Genomic DNA, 19851 nt, shown 5'->3' with positions numbered 1-19851 from the left:
TGTGCTGCCCCTGTGTATAGACTGCCTGTGTGCTGCCTCTGTGTATAGACTGCCTGTGTGCTGCCCCTGTGTATAGACTGCCTGTGTGCTGCCCCTGTGTATAAACTGCCTGTGTGCTGCTTCTGTGTATAGACTGCCTGTGTGCTGCCTCTGTGTATAGACTGCCTGTGTGCTGCCCTGTGTATAGACTGCCTGTGTGCTGCCCCTGTGTATAGACTGCCTGTGTGCTTCCCCTGTGTATAGACTGCCTGTGTGCTGCCCCTGTGTATAGACTGCCTGTGTGCTGCCCCTGTGTATAGACTGCCTGTGTGCTGCCTCTGTGTATAGACTGCCTGTGTGCAGCCTCTGTGTATAGACTGCCTGTGTGCTGCCCCTGTGTATAGACTGCCTGTGTGCTGCCCCTGTGTATAAACTGGCTGTGTGCTGCCTCTGTGTATAAACTGCCTGTGTGCTGCCCCTGTGTATTACCTGCCTGTGTGCTGCCCCTGTGTATAGACTGCCTGTGTGCTGCCCCTGTGTATAGACTGCCTGTGTGCTGCCCCTGTGTATAAACTGCCTGTGTGCTGCCCCTGTGTATAGACTGCCTGTGTGCTGCCCCTGTGTATAGACTGCCTGTGTGCTGCCCCTGTGTATAGACTGCCTGTGTGCTGCCCCTGTGTATAGACTGCCTGTGTGCTGCCCCTGTGTATAGACTGCCTGTGTGCTGCCCCTGTGTATAGATTGCCTGTGTGCTGCCCCTGTGTATAGACTGCCTGTGTGCTGCCTCTGTGTATAAACTGCCTGTGTCCTGCCCCTGTGTATAGACTGCCTGTGTGCTGCCCCTGTGTATAGATTGCCTGTGTGCTGCCCCTGTGTATAGACTGCCTGTGTGCTGCCTCTGTGTATAGACTGCCTGTGTGCTGCTTCTGTGCATAAACTGCCTGTGTCCTGCCCCTGTGTATAGACTGCCTGTGTGCTGCCTCTGTGTATAGACTGCCTGTGTGCTGCCCCTGTGTATAGACTGCCTATGTGCTGCCCCTGTGTATAGACTGCCTGTGTGCTGCCCCTGTGTATAGACTGCCTGTGTGCTGCCCCTGTGTATAGACTGCCTGTGTGCTGCCCCTGTGTATAGACTGCCTGTGTGCTGCCCCTGTGTATAAACAGCCTGTGTGCTGCCTCTGTGTATAGACTGCCTGTGTGCTGCCTCTGTGTATAGACTGCCTGTGTGCTGCCCCTGTGTATAGACTGCCTGTGTGCTGCCCCTGTGTATAAACTGCCTGTGTGCTGCCCCTGTGCATAGACTGCCTGTGTGCTGCCCCTGTGTATAGACTGCCTGTGTGCTGCCTCTGTGTATAGACTGCCTGTGTGCTGCCCCTGTGTATAAACTGCCTGTGTGCTGCCTCTGTGTATAGACTGCCTGTGTGCTGCCTCTGTGTATAGACTGCCTGTGTGCTGCCTCTGTGTATAGACTGCCTGTGTGCTGCCCCTGTGTATAAACTGCCTGTGTCCTGCCCCTGTGTATAGACTGCCTGTGTGCTGCCCCTGTGTATAGATTGCCTGTGTGCTGCCCCTGTGTATAGATTGCCTGTGTGCTGCCCCTGTGTATAAACTGCCTGTGTCCTGCCCCTGTGTATAGACTGCCTGTGTGCTGCCCCTGTGTATAGACTGCCTGTGTCCTGCCCCTGTGTATAGACTGCCTGTGTGCTGCCTCTGTGTATAGACTGCCTGTGTGCTGCTTCTGTGCATAAACTGCCTGTGTGTGCTGCCCCTGTGTATAAACTGCCTGTGTGCTGCTTCTGTGCATAAACTGCCTGTGTGCTCCCCCTGTGTATAAACTGCCTGTGTCCTGCCCCTGTGTATAGACTGCCTGTGTGCTGCCCCTGTGTATAGACTGCCTGTGTGCTGCCCCTGTGTATAAACTGCCTGTGTGCTGCTTCTGTGTATAGACTGCCTGTGTGCTGCCCCTGTGTATAGACTGCCTGTGTGCTGCCCTGTGTATAGACTGCCTGTGTGCTGCCCCTGTGTATAGACTGCCTGTGTGCTTCCCCTGTGTATAGACTGCCTGTGTGCTGCCCCTGTGTATAGACTGCCTGTGTGCTGCCCCTGTGTATAGACTGCCTGTGTGCTGCCTCTGTGTATAGACTGCCTGTGTGCTGCCCCTGTGTATAGACTGCCTGTGTGCTGCCCCTGTGTATAAACTGCCTGTGTGCTGCTTCTGTGTATAGACTGCCTGTGTGCTGCCTCTGTGTATAGACTGCCTGTGTGCTGCCCTGTGTATAGACTGCCTGTGTGCTGCCCCTGTGTATAGACTGCCTGTGTGCTTCCCCTGTGTATAGACTGCCTGTGTGCTGCCCCTGTGTATAGACTGCCTGTGTGCTGCCCCTGTGTATAGACTGCCTGTGTGCTGCCTCTGTGTATAGACTGCCTGTGTGCAGCCTCTGTGTATAGACTGCCTGTGTGCTGCCCCTGTGTATAGACTGCCTGTGTGCTGCCCCTGTGTATAAACTGGCTGTGTGCTGCCTCTGTGTATAAACTGCCTGTGTGCTGCCCCTGTGTATTACCTGCCTGTGTGCTGCCCCTGTGTATAGACTGCCTGTGTGCTGCCCCTGTGTATAGACTGCCTGTGTGCTGCCCCTGTGTATAAACTGCCTGTGTGCTGCCCCTGTGTATAGACTGCCTGTGTGCTGCCCCTGTGTATAGACTGCCTGTGTGCTGCCCCTGTGTATAGACTGCCTGTGTGCTGCCCCTGTGTATAGACTGCCTGTGTGCTGCCCCTGTGTATAGACTGCCTTTGTGCTGCCTCTGTGTATAGACTGCCTGTGTGCTGCCTCTGTGTATAAACTGCCTGTGTGCTGCCCCTGTGTATAAACTGCCTGTGTGCTGCCCCTGTGTATAAACTGCCTGTGTCCTGCCCCTGTGTATAGACTGCCTGTGTGCTGCCCCTGTGTATAGACTGCATGTGTGCTGCCCCTGTGTATAGACTGCCTGTGTGCTGCCTCTGTGTATAAACTGCCTGTGTGCTGCCTCTGTGTATAAACTGCCTGTGTGCTGCCTCTGTGTATAAACTGCCTGTGTGCTGCCCCTGTGTATTACCTGCCTGTGTGCTGCCCCTGTGTATAGACTGCCTGTGTGCTGCCTCTGTGTATAGACTGCCTTTGTGCTGCCTCTGTGTATAGACTGCCTGTGTGCTGCCTCTGTGTATAAACTGCCTGTGTGCTGCCTCTGTGTATAAACTGCCTGTGTGCTGCCCCTGTGTATAAACTGCCTGTGTCCTGCCCCTGTGTATAGACTGCCTGTGTGCTGCCCCTGTGTATAGACTGCATGTGTGCTGCCCCTGTGTATAGACTGCCTGTGTGCTGCCTCTGTGTATAAACTGCCTGTGTGCTGCCCCTGTGTATAAACTGCCTGTGTGCTGCCCCTGTGTATAAACTGCCTGTGTGCTGCCCCTGTGTATATAACCTGCCTGTGTGCTGCCCCTGTGTATAGACTGCCTGTGTGCTGCCCCTGTGTATAGACTGCCTGTGTGCTGCCCCTGTGTATAGACTGCCTGTGTGCTGCCTCTGTGTATAGACTGCCTGTGTGCTGCCTCTGTGTATAGACTGCCTGTGTGCTGCTCCTGTGTATAGACTGCCTGTGTGCTGCCCCTGTGTATAAACTGGCTGTGTGCTGCCTCTGTGTATAAACTGCCTGTGTGCTGCCCCTGTGTATTACCTGCCTGTGTGCTGCCCCTGTGTATAGACTGCCTGTGTGCTGCCCCTGTGTATAGACTGCCTGTGTGCTGCCCCTGTGTATAAACTGCCTGTGTGCTGCCCCTGTGTATAGACTGCCTGTGTGCTGCCCCTGTGTATAGACTGCCTGTGTGCTGCCCCTGTGTATAGACTGCCTGTGTGCTGCCCCTGTGTATAGACTGCCTGTGTGCTGCCCCTGTGTATAGACTGCCTGTGTGCTGCCTCTGTGTATAGACTGCCTTTGTGCTGCCTCTGTGTATAGACTGCCTGTGTGCTGCCTCTGTGTATAGACTGCCTGTGTGCTGCCCCTGTGTATAAACTGCCTGTGTGCTGCCCCTGTGTATAAACTGCCTGTGTCCTGCCCCTGTGTATAGACTGCCTGTGTGCTGCCCCTGTGTATAGACTGCATGTGTGCTGCCCCTGTGTATAGACTGCCTGTGTGCTGCCTCTGTGTATAGACTGCCTGTGTGCTGCCTCTGTGTATAAACTGCCTGTGTGCTGCCTCTGTGTATAAACTGCCTGTGTGCTGCCCCTGTGTATAAACTGCCTGTGTGCTGCCCCTGTGTATTACCTGCCTGTGTGCTGCCCCTGTGTATAGACTGCCTGTGTGCTGCCTCTGTGTATAGACTGCCTGTGTGCTGCCCCTGTGTATAGACTGCCTGTGTGCTGCCCCTGTGTATAGACTGCCTGTGTGCTGCCCCTGTGTATAGACTGCCTGTGTGCTGCCCCTGTGTATAGACTGCCTGTGTGCTGCCTCTGTGTATAGACTGCCTGTGTGCTGCCTCTGTGTATAGACTGCCTGTGTGCTGCTCCTGTGTATAGACTGCCTGTGTGCTGCCCCTGTGTATAAACTGGCTGTGTGCTGCCTCTGTGTATAAACTGCCTGTGTGCTGCCCCTGTGTATTACCTGCCTGTGTGCTGCCCCTGTGTATAGACTGCCTGTGTGCTGCCCCTGTGTATAAACTGCCTGTGTGCTGCCCCTGTGTATAGACTGCCTGTGTGCTGCCTCTGTGTATAGACTGCCTGTGTGCTGCCCCTGTGTATAAACTGCCTTTGTGCTGCCCCTGTGTATAAACTGCCTTTGTGCTGCCCCTGTGTATAAACTGCCTGTGTGCTGCCCCTGTGTATAAACTGCCTGTGTGCTGCCCCTGTGTATAGACTGCCTGTGTGCTGCCCCTGTGTATAGACTGCCTGTGTGCTGCCCCTGTGTATAGACTGCCTGTGTGCTGCCCCTGTGTATAGACTGCCTGTGTGCTGCCCCTGTGTATAGACTGCCTTTGTGCTGCCCCTGTGTATAGACTGCCTGTGTGCTGCCTCTGTGTATAAACTGCCTGTGTGCTGCCTCTGTGTATAGACTGCCTGTGTGCTGCCTCTGTGTATAAACTGCCTGTGTGCTGCCTCTGTGTATAGACTGCCTTTGTGCTGCCTCTGTGTATAAACTGCCTGTGTGCTGCCCCTGTGTATAGACTGCCTGTGTGCTGCCTCTGTGTATAGACTGCCTGTGTGCTGCCTCTGTGTATAGACTGCCTTTGTGCTGCCTCTGTGTATAGACTGCCTGTGTGCTGCCCCTGTGTATAGACTGCCTGAGTGCTGCCCCTGTGTATAGACTGCCTGTGTGCTGCCCCTGTGTATAGACTGCCTGTGTGCTGCCCCTGTGTATAAACTGCCTGTGTGCTGCCCCTGTGTATAGACTGCCTGTGTGCTGCCTCTGTGTATAGACTGCCTGTGTGCTGCCCCTGTGTATAGACTGCCTGTGTGCTGCCCCTGTGTATAGACTGCCTGTGTGCTGCCCCTGTGTATAGACTGCCTGTGTGCTTCCCCTGTGTATAGACTGCCTGTGCTGCCCATGTGTATAAGCTGCCTCTCTGTACAGACTGCAGCTTCCAGTTGAGCAGTGTGTTACTATGTAGCAGTTTCCTCTTCCCTGGCAGAGCACAAGGCTGAGCTCTGTCCCTCCCTCTCCCCCCATCCCAGCCCTCCTGCTCCCCCCATCCTCCCCAGGCCTGGAAGGCTGGACCTCTGGGCTGATTCTTCCGGATCACTGCAGCAGCAGCAGCAGGCGCAGGAGGGTCAGGGGGGACGCAGGATGTTGGGGTCCCGGCCGGGGTGACTCTGTCCCCTTGTCCAGCAATGTGGTGTCTTCAGTGCAACTCGGAGAGGACTCAGTCCCTGCTGGAACTGGAGCTGGACAGCTGGTAACATAATATATATATTTATATATAGCGGAGCAGTATGCAGGGCATTGTAGCACATGACAGCCTAATGCTAACAATAGTGTTTGCTTTGTACGCTCGTAAAGCTGGGGCTGTGCTGGAGGAATGTATAGCGGCCAATACTTCATGCCTTTCCCTGAAAACTTCCATTCATCGCCTTCCCATGGCGGTCTGCAGACCCCCCCGAACACCATACAGACCGCCTGCCCCAGATAATGTATACCGAGGTTATCAGTCTGCACCGAGAGACCCCCAAACACTATACAGACCGCCTGCCCCAGATAATGTATACCGAGGTTATCAGTCTGCACGAGAGACCCCCAAACACCATACAGACCGCCTGCCCCAGATAATGTATACCGAGGTTATCAGTCTGCACGAGAGACCCCCAAACACCATACAGACCGCCTGCCCCAGATAATGTAGACCGAGGTTATCAGTCTGCACGAGAGACCCCCGAACACCATACAGACCGCCTGCCCCAGATAATGTATACCAAGGTTATCAGTCTGCACCGAGAGACCCCCAAACACTATACAGACCGCCTGCCCCAGATAATGTATACCAAGGTTATCAGTCTGCACGAGAGACCCCCAAACATCATACAGACCGCCTGCACCAGATAATGTATACCGAGGTTATCAGTCTGCACCGAGAGACCCCCAAACACCATACAGACCGCCTGCCCCAGATAATGTATACCGAGGTTATCAGTCTGCACCGAGAAGCCCCCAAACACCATACAGACCGCCTGCCCCAGATAACTTATACCAAGGCTAGCGGTCTGCACAGAGACCCCCACACACCATACAGACTGCCTGCCCCAGATAATGTATACCGAGGTTATCAGTCTGCACCGAGAGACCCCCAAACACCATACAGACCGCCTGCCCCAGATAATGTATACCTAGGCTAGCCGTCTGCAGGGTGCCAGACAGTCCAGCGACACAACACTGCTGTATAAACACTGATATGTGACGTGCGCAAATACTACTCTGCACAACACACAGGATAAACAGCAGCAAAAACTTCACATCACTACAGTGTGTGCATGCAACACCACTAACTAGATCCAGGCAGTCAGAGGAGCTCACACTCTAATCCTACCATAGTCATAGTCTAATGTCCTTCCATATTATTATTATGTATTTATATAGCACTGACATCTCCTGCAGCACATTACAGAGTACATAGTCATGTCACTGACTGTCCTCAGAGGAGCTCACACTCTAATCCTACCATAGTCATAGTGTAATGTCCTACCATATTATTATGTATTTATATAGCACTGACATCTTCTGCAGCACATTACAGAGTACATTGTCATGTCACTGACTGTCCTCAGAGGAGCTCACACTCTAATCCTACCATAGTCATAGTGTAATGTCCTACCATATTATTATGTATTTATATAGCACTGACATCTTCTGCAGCACATTACAGAGTACATAGTCATGTCACTGACTGCCCTCAGAGGAGCTCACACTCTAATCCCACCATAGTCATAGTCTAATGTCCTACCATATTATTATTATGTATTTATATAGCACTGACATCTTCTGCAGCACTTTACAGAGTACATAGTCATGTCACTGACTGTTCTCAGAGGAGCTCACAATCTAATCCTACCATAGTCATAGTGTAATGTCCTACCATATTATTATGTAATTATATAGCACTGACATCTTCTGCAGCACATTACAGAGTACATAGCCATGACACTGTCTGTCCTCAGAAGAGCTCACAATCTAATCCTACCATAGTCATAGTGTAATGTCCTACCATATTATTATTATTATGTATTTATATAGCACTGACATCTTCTGCAGCACATTACAGAGTACATAGTCATGTCACTGACTGTCCTCAGAGGAGCTCACACTCTAACCATTACCATACCCATAGCCTATACTGGCCAGGAATTGAACTTACACTGCAAGGCAAGAGAACTAACCACGTATGAGCTGTGATGTGCTCTGTAGTAATTGGGACGGATAGGCCAGACATCAGATGAGGTGGAGATGTTACTGATAACAGCCAATCAGATTTCACTTTTCCTCTGTAACCAGCGCTGGGAAGATGAGAGCTGTGATGTCACTGGTTACTATGGCAACACATTGTTTTTATCTTTAGGGTATCCGTCTGATTTACTGACTATATTTGTGAGGACAAAGTGTTTCCTTACAACGTGTGTGTTATAGCTACACATCGCTGTGAAGGTCGGGGTCACACTAGCGCTGCTGTATCTGCATGACATGAATCTGCATGGCTGTCGCCCCAGAAGGAAGCCTCTTCTTAAAGCAAACATTAAGCGAAAATAAACGTATGATATAATGTATGGTATGTGTTGTATGGATAATGATTAGAACATCAGTAGCAAAGAAAAGACTCTCATGCTTTAATTTTCAGTTATTAAGATTTTTTTTTTATAACATTGCACCATTCTGTCTCAGTTAAAGTGTTAAAACCACACTCTGTCTTTTATGCTATAAAACAGAGCAGAGCTAATGACCCTTTGAACTTTCCTGCAGTAAAACCTTATCCCAAGCTGTCTCTCACTGTTTCTTGGCTGTTTAGGTGCTTCAGAAAACAGGACTGTATTCCACTTAGTGTGTCGAATAGCTCAGAGAAGCTCTTTTGCATAGATAAACACTGACGTGTTTTAACTTATTGTACTGGAAAACAATATCAGCAGTGGCCATAGCAATAGGGGTTGCAGAGGTTGCACCGGAGCCCTTGGGCCAGAGGGGCCCTGCTGGGCCCTCCCTCAACCACAGTATTAGCCCTGTATTGGTCCTGTGGTTGTAATGATCCCTTCTAGATGCCTTGAATGGTTCCCTGTCCCCTTCTTGCCCTTTTGACACTGTGGTTGTCCTTGTAGGTTTTTGTGCGCTGTATCAATTGTACAGTGCTTGGGAGGGCCCCATGTAAAACTAGCACTGGGGCCCATAGTGCCTTAGCTACGCCACTGAATATGAGACTATTTTCTTTACTACTAATGTTCGGTTTCATAGCTGAACTACATATACAATTCATTATTTTTTTAGGTTTATTTCGGCTTCAGGTTTGCTATAAGATGATGCACAAGAAAGCCAGCAAACTGTTTGCTGAAGACAAGCAGACTAATGCTGGGAATACGCGGTACGTTTTTGAGCCATTTAGATGGCTCGATGGATCATTTCCGACATGTCTGATCTCTCGCCCGATTGTTTCCACGCTCGATTTCGCATAGGGAACAATGGTGAAAGATAAGAAAAACAAATGGAAGATAAGAGAATCGAGCGGGGAATCGATCGGGCGGCAAAACGCACCGTGTATTCCGAGCATAAGGACAGGGATTACTGGAACCATGTCCTGTGGTCTGATGAGACTATGATAAACTTATTTGGGTCAGATGGTGTCCGGCATGTGTGGCAGTAACCAGGCGAGGAGTACAGAGACAAGTGTGTCTGCCTACAGTGAAGCATGGTGGTGGGAGTGTCGTGGGGGCTGCATGAGTGCTGCTGGCACTGGGGGGCTACAGGTCATTGAGGGAACCATGAATGGCAACATGTACTGTGACATACAGAGCATCATACCCTCCCTTCAGAAACTGGTCTGCAGGGCAGTGTTCCAACCTAACAACCCCAAACACACCTCCAGCGATAGCCGGACCCTGCGTTACATATTGTAAATTAGTTTGAAACTAATTTATTTTGCATTTCTTATTTATTGCTTAACTGAGCTCACTGTGGAATCTGCTGGAGAAGTTGGCCTGTGTGTGACTGGCTGGATTGGGCTCACTGTGGAATCTGCTGGAGAAGTTGGCGTGTGTGTGGCTGGCTGGACTGGGCTCGCTGTGGGATCTGCTGAAATTGGCGTGTGTGTGGCTGGCTTTATTGGGCTCGCTGTGGAATCTGTTGGAGACGTTGGCACATGTGTGGCTCGCTGTAGACAGATTGGATTGGTGGAATCTGCTGGAGAAGTTGGCCTGTGTGTGACTGGCTGGATTGGGCTCGTTGTGGGATCTGCTGAAATTGGCGTGTGTGTGGCTGGCTTTATTGGGCTCGCTGTGGAATCTGTTGGAGAAGTTGGCGTGTGTGTGGCTGGCTGGATTGGGCTCGTTGTGGGATCTGCTGAAATTGGCGTGTGTGTGTGGCTGGCTTTATTGGGCTCGCTGTGGAATCTGTTGGAGACGTTGGCACATGTGTGGCTCGCTGTAGACAGATTGGATCGGTGGAATCTGCTGGAGACGTTGGCCTGTGTGTGACTGGCTGGATTGGGCTTGTTGTGGGATCTGCTGAAATTGGCGTGTGTGTGGCTGGCTGGATTGGGCTCGCTGTAGACAGATTGGATCGGTGGAATATATTAGAGAAGTTGGCCTGTGTGTGGGCGGCTGGATTGGGCTCGCTGTAGACAGATCGGATCGGTAGGATATATTGGAGAAGTTGGCGTGTGTGTGGCTGGCTGTATTGGTCTCGCTGTAGACAGATTGTAGCGGTGGAATCTGCTGGTGAAGTTGGCGTGTGTGTGGCTGGCTGGATTGGGCTCACTGTAGACAGATTGGATCGGTGGAATATATTGGAGAAGTTGGCGTGTGTGTGGCTGGCTGGATTGGGCTCGCTGTAGACAGATCGGATCGGTAGGATATATTGGAGAAGTTGGCGTGTGTGTGGCTGGCTGGATTGGGCTCGCTGTAGACAGATTGTAGCGGTGGAATCTGCTGGAGAAGTTGGCACATGTGTGGCTGGCTGGATTGGGCTCGCTGTAGACAGATTGTAGCGGTGGAATCTGCTGGAGAAGTTGGCGTGTGTGTGGCTGGCTGGATTGGGCTCGCTGTAGACAGATTGGATCGGTGGAATATATTGGAGAAGTTGGCGTGTGTGTGGCTGGCTGGATTGGGCTCGCTGTAGACAGATCGGATCGGTAGGATATATTGGAGAAGTTGGCGTGTGTGTGGCTGGCTGGATTGGGCTCGCTGTAGACAGATTGTAGCGGTGGAATCTGCTGGAGAAGTTGGCACATGTGTGGCTGGCTGGATTGGGCTCGCTGTAGACAGATTGTAGCGGTGGAATCTGCTGGAGAAGTTGGCACATGTGTGGCTGGCTGGATTGGGCTCGCTGTAGACAGATTGTAGCGGTGGAATCTGCTGGAGAAGTTGGCGTGTGTGTGGCTGGCTGGATTGGGCTCGCTGTAGACAGATCGGATCGGTGGAATATATTAGAGAAGTTGGCCTGTGTGTGGGCGGCTGTAGATGTCGGTCGTGTTACCGAGCTGTCAGGGTAGCTGCAGGTCTGTGAATACGTCCTCCTCAGTCACAGACATCCGTCTGCTTTGAATTACATTCTCGATCCACCCAATCCGTGCTGGAAGATTACTCATAGCTAGAAGTCTGACCCTCTGTGTTTTGGTTCAGCGTTCTGCCAGTAAGTGTTTACCGAGACGTCTGATGATGACGGAATCTCTTCTCGTTTCACCGCCGCTCGTCGCCACCATTTACTAATGTTTATAAAACGTGCGGCGGAACCAGCGAGGTGCGGCCGCTGTTAGTTATGGAGGAGACCCAGAAATATACTTTTCCTAAAATAACAAAAGTTGCTTTAGGCAGTTCTATTCTTCTACTAAGGCCTGGCACCCACTAGCAGCCTTTTCTGAGTGCTAGTGACATGTAAAGCTCTTGCTAATGCAATGCTAGGGGGGATATTTATAAAATTGCCTCTCTCTAGTGGGCTCACACCCACAGCATTACACCAGCAAGAGCTTCTCACATCACAAAGCGCTCAGAAAGCGCTGCTAGTGGGTCCCAGGCTTAACTGTAGATCGTTTTCTTTCAAAATCCAAGTTTCTTCTTCAGGTATGATACAATCTACAGCTAGCCATTAAAGGCATTACCCCAAGAAATTTCTGTTATTTTTAAAAAAGTATATTTCTGAAAGCTGAAAAGCTATAGCAGCTTCATGTCATGCCCAGCTCAGCAGGTATTTGTTATAACCAATAGGAGCCAAGCATGGAAACTTCTGACCAATCAGAACTTAGCTTCACATCACTTGCAGGTCCTCGTCTCCTCACCTGCATAGCTCCCAACTGTCCCTCTTTCAGAATGACAGTCCCTCTTTGGGAACCAAATCCCTCTGTCCCTCTTTCTTCCTTATTTGTCCCTGTTTCAGCACCGATATATAGATCTTTTAATATAGGTATGTTTCTCCTGAAAAATGTATTTAGCTGGCTGTAAACTTCATTCCCATCTTTCAAGTTTTTCTTCATTTTAGCGCTTAAAAAATAAGAAATAGACTGATAACAGAAAGGATCAGTGTGGTCTGAATGATAAAACTACATCTTTTGATTCGGATTTCTTTGTCTTATGCGTGGTGAGGGGTGTGGTGGGGCGTGGTTAGAGGAGTGGCAGGGGTGTGGCTTAAAGTGTCCCCCTTTCTTAACTCAAAAAGTTGGGAGGTATGCTCATTTAATTTGCTGCTGTTTAACCATTTTCGCCTTTTAAACGGGACTTTCAAGTCCAAAAGGCTGCTGTGAGCGTTCGCGCGCGCTCTAGTGTCCATGGGCCCTAAACGCTGTTTGGCTACATTTTTTATACCGATCGCTATCTGATGTGGCCAGATCTGTCGTTTGTCGGAGAGCCTTGTATTGGTAAAAAATATATTCCAAAAAGATAGGTGTGTTGCGAAAAGATAATTGGGACACTGATATACAAGATTGGGCACGAGTGACAATCATGTATGACTATGTCTCTGTATACCCCCCCTCCCCCCCCCCCCCCTCAAGACCCCGGCGGCCTCATCGCGGGACGCTCAAAAAGTACTTCCTAATTATAAAAACTGACGTGCAACGCTGCCTGGAGACCTGAGAAACAATACTTCTATTTAAAAAAGCATAGGTCAGCATTTGAAGCCTTATTTAAGGACAAGTGAAGTGAGAGGTATATGGAGGCTGCAATATTATTCCCTTTTAAACAATACCAGTTGCATGGCTGTCCTGCTGATCCTCTTCCTCTAATGCATTTAGCCATGACCCCTGAACAAGCATACTGCAGATCAGGTGCTCTGACTGAAGTGTGGATTAGCTGCATGCGTGTTTCTGGTGTGATTCAGACACTACTGCAGCCAAACAGATCTGCAGGGCTGCCAGGCAACTGGTATTGTTTAACAGTAAATACATATTGCAGCCACCATATACAGTACTTCCTGCTTCAAGTTCCCTTTAAGCTTTATTTTACCCTAGAGCCTGGGAGATAGGAAGGCAGAGCTCCCCCACCCCCGCCAACACCCAGTGCGTCAAACAGCTTGCCCCCCACTTCCATGCACCCCACAAAAGATTCAGGGGTAATGATAAGCTGGCCCGTCTGTATTCCCGGCGGGGAACTTCCAGGAACAAGGTATTCTGGGAATTAATCTTAGTTGTATGGTTCCTTGTGTATAATGATTGTGATCTCAGCAGCACGTGTGTGTGTGTGGAACCCAGCGACCGCCAGACAGGTGTCACGCTATTTGTCTTCCCCCTCTCTCCGGAGCTGCACACTGTTCTGTATTCCCCCACGATCGATGAATGGGAACCTGCAATTCTGGGATTGGATTGTAGTTGTATGGTTCCTCGTGTATAATGATTGTGATCTCAGCAGCACGTGTGTGTGGGTGGAACCCAGCGACCGCCAGACAGGTGTCACGCTATTTGTCTTCCCCCCTCTCTCCGGAGCTGCAGATCGTTCTGTATTCCCCCACGATCGATGAATGGGAACTTGGAATTCTGGGAATGAATTTTAGTTGTATGGTTCCTCGTATATAATGATTGTGATCTCAGCAGCACGTGTGTGTGGGGAACCCAGCGAACGCCAGACAGGTGTCACGCTATTTGTCTTCCCCCTCTCTTTGGAGTTGCAGACGGTTCTGTATTTTTAGACATGGTAATAGCGGCTGTGGGTATGATATGCGTGGGAAGAGCTGACACATAATACACTCGGATACATGTCTCTGGAGATTATCAGCTGGAATAGAGGAGGAAACAGAGCCCTCCGGTACAGATACACAGCTGATCATTACAAATGGCCTTTCTGTATTCCAGCCACAGACGGATTATCCACAAGGCAATCTAGGCAGTTCCCTAGGGCCTGGAGAGAGTCTAGAGGCTTTATGGATGCTAACCCTCATCAAATGTTACTAAAAAAGCCAGGTGGCCATCAGGGCAAAAACTGCAATCTTGCCTGGGGTCCCTTCTCAATCCGTTCCTGTTTCCAGCGTCCAGCCCTCCTCAGCGGCTCGCGGTAATGCAATTTATCTCGACTTTCTTGCAAGTTATTAAACTATTTACTCTCTGAAATGAGACCTTCTAAACCAGCCAAAGAGGAACAAACAAGACAAACTCTTCTATTGACTGTAGGAATTTGCCTTAAAGGGATCCTGAAGTGAGAGGGATATGAAGGCGGCCATATTTATTCCCGTTTAAACAATACTAGTTGCCTGATATTCTCTCCTGCTTACTCCTGCTGATCCTCTGCCTCTAATACATTTAGCCCTAACCCCTGAACCAGCATGCAGCAGATCAGGTGACTGAAGTGTGACTGAATTACCTGCATGCTTGTTTCACACATGTGGTTCAGACACTACTGCAGCCAGAGAGATCAGCAGGACTGCCTTGTAACTGGTATTGTAAAAAAGAAATACATATGGTATCCTCCATATCGCTCTTGCTTCACGTTCCCGTATAAGAGGCATCCATTTATTAATTTACAATAATGTTTATCCTAAATGTATATTATATAAAAAAAATCTTTATCTCCTGTGGGCGGGGTAACGAAAGCAATCCTAAAAGCAGGAAGTGCATTTGATAGGACGAATTCCAGGCGTCCACATTTTAAAGGGGACCTGAACTCTTGCACAGGACAGAAGGAAAACGTAGCGAAATGCATCCTGTATGTATTTAGAGAGTTTAGCCTGTCTGATCCCCCTCATCTGTGACTAATAACAACTGTAATTTGCTCTCTCAGCTGTGTCTGTTGGCTGCCGTGGCAAAGCAGCTAATTTGTAAACACAGGCTGTTAATAATATGTCCGCTTCCATGAATGCAGGAAGTAGACACACTGCAGATGTATTGCAGGAATTGTATCAGCTGTAACAAGGAAATGTTTTTTTGTGCAGTTGCTTATCTTTTATAGCAGAGAAGAAGTTCTGAGTTCAGGTCCGCTTAAGCTGTATTGAAAATTAAAATAAAAATGTTGGCCATTCTCCAGGGACCCAGCGCTGCAAGGCGAGAGTGCTATCTACTACTCCATAATATTCCACAAGCTGCACATCTATCTATCTATCTATCTATCTATATATATAATAGAGTAAGTGCCTCAACCTTCAAACAAGAAGAAGTACTTTGCATGAGAAAATTTATGCGTGCTTAAACACCAAGTTTAAGGCCTCTTTTCCACGGACTGTTGAGCTGTGTGCTCAGCAAGCAGTTACCAGGCAGCAGTGAGCAGATACCAGGCAGCAGCGAGCAGTTACCAGGCAGCAGCGAGCAGTTACCAGGCAGCAGTGAGCAGATACCAGGCAGCAGCAAGCAGTTACCAGGCAGCAGCAAGCAGTTACCAGGCAGCAGCAAGCAGTTACCAGGCAGCAGCGAGCAGTTACCAGGCAGCAGCGAGCAGTTACCAGGCAGCAGCGAGCAGTTACCAGGCAGCAGCGAGCAGTTACCAGGCAGCAGCGAGCAGTTACCAGGCAGCAGCGAGCAGTTACCAGGCAGCAGCGAGCAGTTACCAGGCAGCAGCGAGCAGTTACCAGGCAGCAGCGAGCAGTTACCAGGCAGCAGCGAGCAGTTACCAGGCAGCAGCGAGCAGTTACCAGGCAGCAGCGAGCAGTTACCAGGCAGCAGCGAGCAGTTACCAGGCAGCAGCGAGCAGTTACCAGGCAGCAGCGAGCAGTTACCAGGCAGCAGCGAGCAGTTACCAGGCAGCAGCGAGCAGTTACCAGGCAGCAGCAAGCAGATACCAGGCAGCAGCAAGCAGATACCAGGCAGCAGCAAGCAGTTACCAGGCAGCAGCAAGCAGTTACCAGGCAGCAGCAAGCAGTTACCAGGCAGCAACAAGCAGTTACCAGGCAGCAACAAGCAGTTACCAGGCAGCAACAAGCAGTTACCAGGCAGCAACAAGCAGTTACCAGGCAGCAACAAGCAGTTACCAGGCAGCAACAAGCAGTTACCAGGCAGCAGCGAGCAGTTACCAGGCAGCAGCGAGCAGTTACCAGGCAGCAGCGAGCTGTTACCAGGCAGCAGTGAGCAGTTGTGAGAGTTTGAGAGGCATTTCACTGCCTATCAACAGTCCATGGAAAAGAGGCCTACCCTAGCAAGTCTGACATTGCAAATCTGGCCTAATTGGCTATTCATGAGGCAATGCTCATGCAAATGCATGCACAAACCAATACCGCAAAGCGGTCACCCTGCTACATGCTACATTAGCACTATCCAGGAGCGCCATGGGGAGGATTCCCAATGCCCTCTTTTTATACAATCGGGCGGACAGTGGGGTCCCAGGCTTTCTCACTGCCTGGAAACCACAGCGGCACCCCGGAGGGGGAGGCTGGGTGGCACAGACGAAAAGCGTGGCCAGCGCCGGGGAGAGCCGTCCGCACCCACCTCCCAATATTAAAAACAGGCACTTACCTTAACGTCCATTGCGTTCTGCTACATGCGCATTAACTTGGGGGCACCACATGAGAAAGGAGTGAAGCATGGGTCACCCCGAGCTTTAGAGCTCAGGGCTGGCTCACATACAACACTCCGGGGGGGGGGGGGGGGGGGGGGGGGGGGGAAGGACAAGCACAGACAACTAACTCCAGGGCTCACACTACCGGAGCAAGCCATCCACCACCTGCCTCCACAGGATACAAACTGCACAAAATGCTTTCCATGAGAAAATTAATGCGCATGTAGCAGAACGCAATGGTCGTTAAGGTAAGTGCCTGTTTTTAATATTAGGAGGTGGGTGCGGACGGCTCTCCCCGGCGCTGGCCATGCTTGGGGGGGGTCGGCTGCGCCACCCAGCCTCCCACTCCGGGGTGCCGCTGTGGTTCCCAGGCAGCGAGAGAGCGCTTTGCGGTATTGGTTTTTTGACCCTGCATAGTTTGGCATGCGTGGGCAGCACGGTGGCGTAGTGGTTAGCTCTCTCGCCTTGCAGCGCTGGGTCCCTGGTTCGAATCCCAGCCAGGGTACTATCTGCAAAGAGTTTGTATGTTCTCTCCGTGTCTGCGTGGGTTTCCTCAGGGCACTCCGGTTTCCTCCCACATTCCCAAAACATACAGATAAGTTAATTGGCTCTACAGTGCTTACACTTCATAAGATAGACATATGGCAATGGTAGGGATTAGATTGTGAGCTCCTTTGAGGGACAGTTAGTGACAAGATATATATATATATATATATATATATATATATATATATATATATATATATATATATATATATATATATATATATATACACACATACACACTGTACAGCGCTGCGTAATATGTCGGCGCTATATAAATACTAAATAATAATAATAATGCGAAATGAAAATGCAAATTTGCATGAGCATTGCCTCATGAATAGCCAATTAGGCCAGATTTGGAAAGCCAGACTTGCTAGGGTTAAACTTGGTGTTTGAGCACGCATACATTTTCTCATGGAAAGCATTTTTTGCAGTTGTATCCTTTGGAGGCAGGTGGTGGGTGGCTTGCTCTGGTGGTGTGAGCCCTGGAGTGAGTTGTCTGCGCCTGTTATATGGAGTGTTGTATGTGAGCCAGCCCTGAGCTCTAAAGCTCGGGGTGACCCATGCTTCTCTCCTTTCTCATGTGGTGCCCCCAAGTTAATGCGCATGTAGCAGAACGCAATGGACGTTAAGGTAAGTGCCTGTTTTTAATATTGGGAGGTGGGTGCAGACGGCTCTCCCGGCGCTGGCCACGCTTGGGGGGGGAGTCGTCCGCGCCACCCAGCCTCCCCCTCCGGGGTGCCGCTGTGGTTCCCAGGCAGTGAGAGAGCCTGGGACCCCGCAGTCCCACCTGGTTGTATGGGGGCATTCGGAATCCTCCCCGTGGCGCTCCTGGATAGTGCTAATGTAGCATGAACTGATTCCCGCTGGGTGACCGCTTTGCGGTATTGGTTTTTGGACCCTGCATAGTTTGGCATGTGAAAGAAAATGCATATTTGCATGAGCATTGCCTCATGAATAGCCAATTAGGCCGGATTTGCAAAGCCAGACTTGCTAGGGTTAAACTTGGTGTTTGAGCACGCATACATTTTCTCATGGAAAGCCTACTTCTTCTTGCTTCAAGGTTGAGGCACGTACTCTATTAGATAGATAGATGCGGCGTATGCTACGACGCGGGTTGGCTAGTCCATAATATTCATTCAATTCACCCTATAAAACGTTATATGCTGCACATCCATTCTGCTTCATGCTATACTGTTTTATACTCTGCATATCTGTATTATATGCCCATGTCACGCTATGCTCCAATATATGCCCATATCACGCTATAATTCACACATCCGGGCCGCGCTATATGACTTTATACGCTGCGTATTCTTACTGTATGCCCGTTTCACACTATACGCTGCATTTTACAGCAGGTCCAGCTCTTCTTTAATCATCACACAGAAACCCTGGTGCACATGAGAGTTGGGGGCCCTGGGCTCTGCCAAACGCAGGGCCCCCACTCCACATGCATCAGCAAAGGGCAGCGCAGGTGACCCCAGTACTCCCCCAACCCCCCACCCCCCCAGGGTAATCACCCACAACTGCCACAGAATGTAAATGTCACACAGCTCTGCTGCAATCATCTCAGCATCTGAACTCCTCTGTCAGGAGAAGCAGCTTCTGCCAGGGAGGCCTCTGATGGATCCGTACTCGATTGTGAGCCAATGGCAGCGATTGGACAGCGGTTGCTGTGGTAATTCTGTATTGCCGTTACAAGAAGTCTGATTGTATGATGTAATCAGTATTCAGCATGGCAGGCAGAGTGGCTCCCGGTGGTGGGGCCCTGGTCCTGGGACCTTTACTAGCAGTGCATGGTGTAATCAGTATGCAGCATGGCAGGCAGGCTCCTGGCAGTGGGGCCCTGGTCCTGGGACCTTTACTAGCAGTGTATGGCATAATCAGTATGCAGCATGGCAGGCTGGCTGGGCAGGGCCCTGGTCCTGGGACCTTTACTAGCAGTGTATGGTGTAATCAGTATGCAGCATGGCAGGCTGGCTGGCTCCTGGCTATGGGGCCCTGGTCCTGGGACCTTTACTAGCAGTGTATGGCATAATCAGTATGCAGCATGGCAGGCTGGCTGGGCAGGGCCCTGGTCCTGGGACCTTTACTAGCAGTGTATGGTGTAATCAGTATGCAGCATGGCAGGCAGGCTGGCGCTGGGCAGGGCCCTGGTCCTGGGACCTTTACTAGCAGTGTATGGTGTAATCAGTATGCAGCATGGCAGGCTGGCTGGCTCCTGGCTATGGGGCCCTGGTCCTGGGACCTTTACTAGCAGTGTATGTTGTAATCAGTATGCAGCATGGCAGGCTGGCTGGCTCCTGGCTATGGGGCCCTGGTCCTGGGACCTTTACTAGCAGTGTATGGTGTAATCAGTATGCAGCATGGCAGGCAGGCTCCTGGAAGTGGGGCCCTGGTCCTGGGACCTTTACTAGCAGTGCATGGTGTAATTAGTATGCAGCATGGCAGGCTGGCTGACTCCTGGCGATGGGGCCCTGGTCCTGGGACCTTTACTAGCAGTGTATGGTGTAATCAGTATTCAATTGCAAAGAAAGAAATAAAAAATCGGCACTAGATGCTGACTTGGCAGGTCAGGAGCTGCAGGTGCAATAACCACTGTGCCTCCAGTGCAGAAGTGTATCCAGGTAAAAACAAGTAAAGTTCTCCAGGCACCAGAAGGATTTTGCAAGTCACCTTTAATAAACTCCCGACACCTTCAGTA

At 50.5% G+C, this 19851-nt stretch overlaps 1 protein-coding gene across 18 annotated transcripts in view; it reads left to right on the top strand.

Annotated features, from left to right (window-relative positions):
• Positions 1–19851, top strand: part of IQSEC1 (IQ motif and Sec7 domain ArfGEF 1) — a 1051066-nt gene that overhangs the window by 926962 nt on the left and 104253 nt on the right. For 3 of the 18 annotated variants that reach the window (XM_068251864.1, XM_068251862.1, XM_068251861.1), the window contains exon 1: positions 5763–5902. The exons of the other annotated variants lie outside the window; for them this stretch is intronic. In XM_068251864.1, coding sequence (XP_068107965.1) covers positions 5838–5902 — 65 coding nt within the window. In that variant the 5' untranslated portion in view covers positions 5763–5837. Of the gene's footprint in view, positions 1–5762; positions 5903–19851 lie in introns of those variants that run through there. 18 annotated transcript variants of the gene reach the window in all.

This window comes from Hyperolius riggenbachi, chromosome 9, assembly GCF_040937935.1.
Source record: "Hyperolius riggenbachi isolate aHypRig1 chromosome 9, aHypRig1.pri, whole genome shotgun sequence".
NCBI lineage: Eukaryota > Metazoa > Chordata > Amphibia > Anura > Hyperoliidae > Hyperolius > Hyperolius riggenbachi.
The sequence above is the reverse complement of the archived record's forward strand: the minus strand, read 5'-3'. Positions and strand labels throughout refer to the sequence as shown.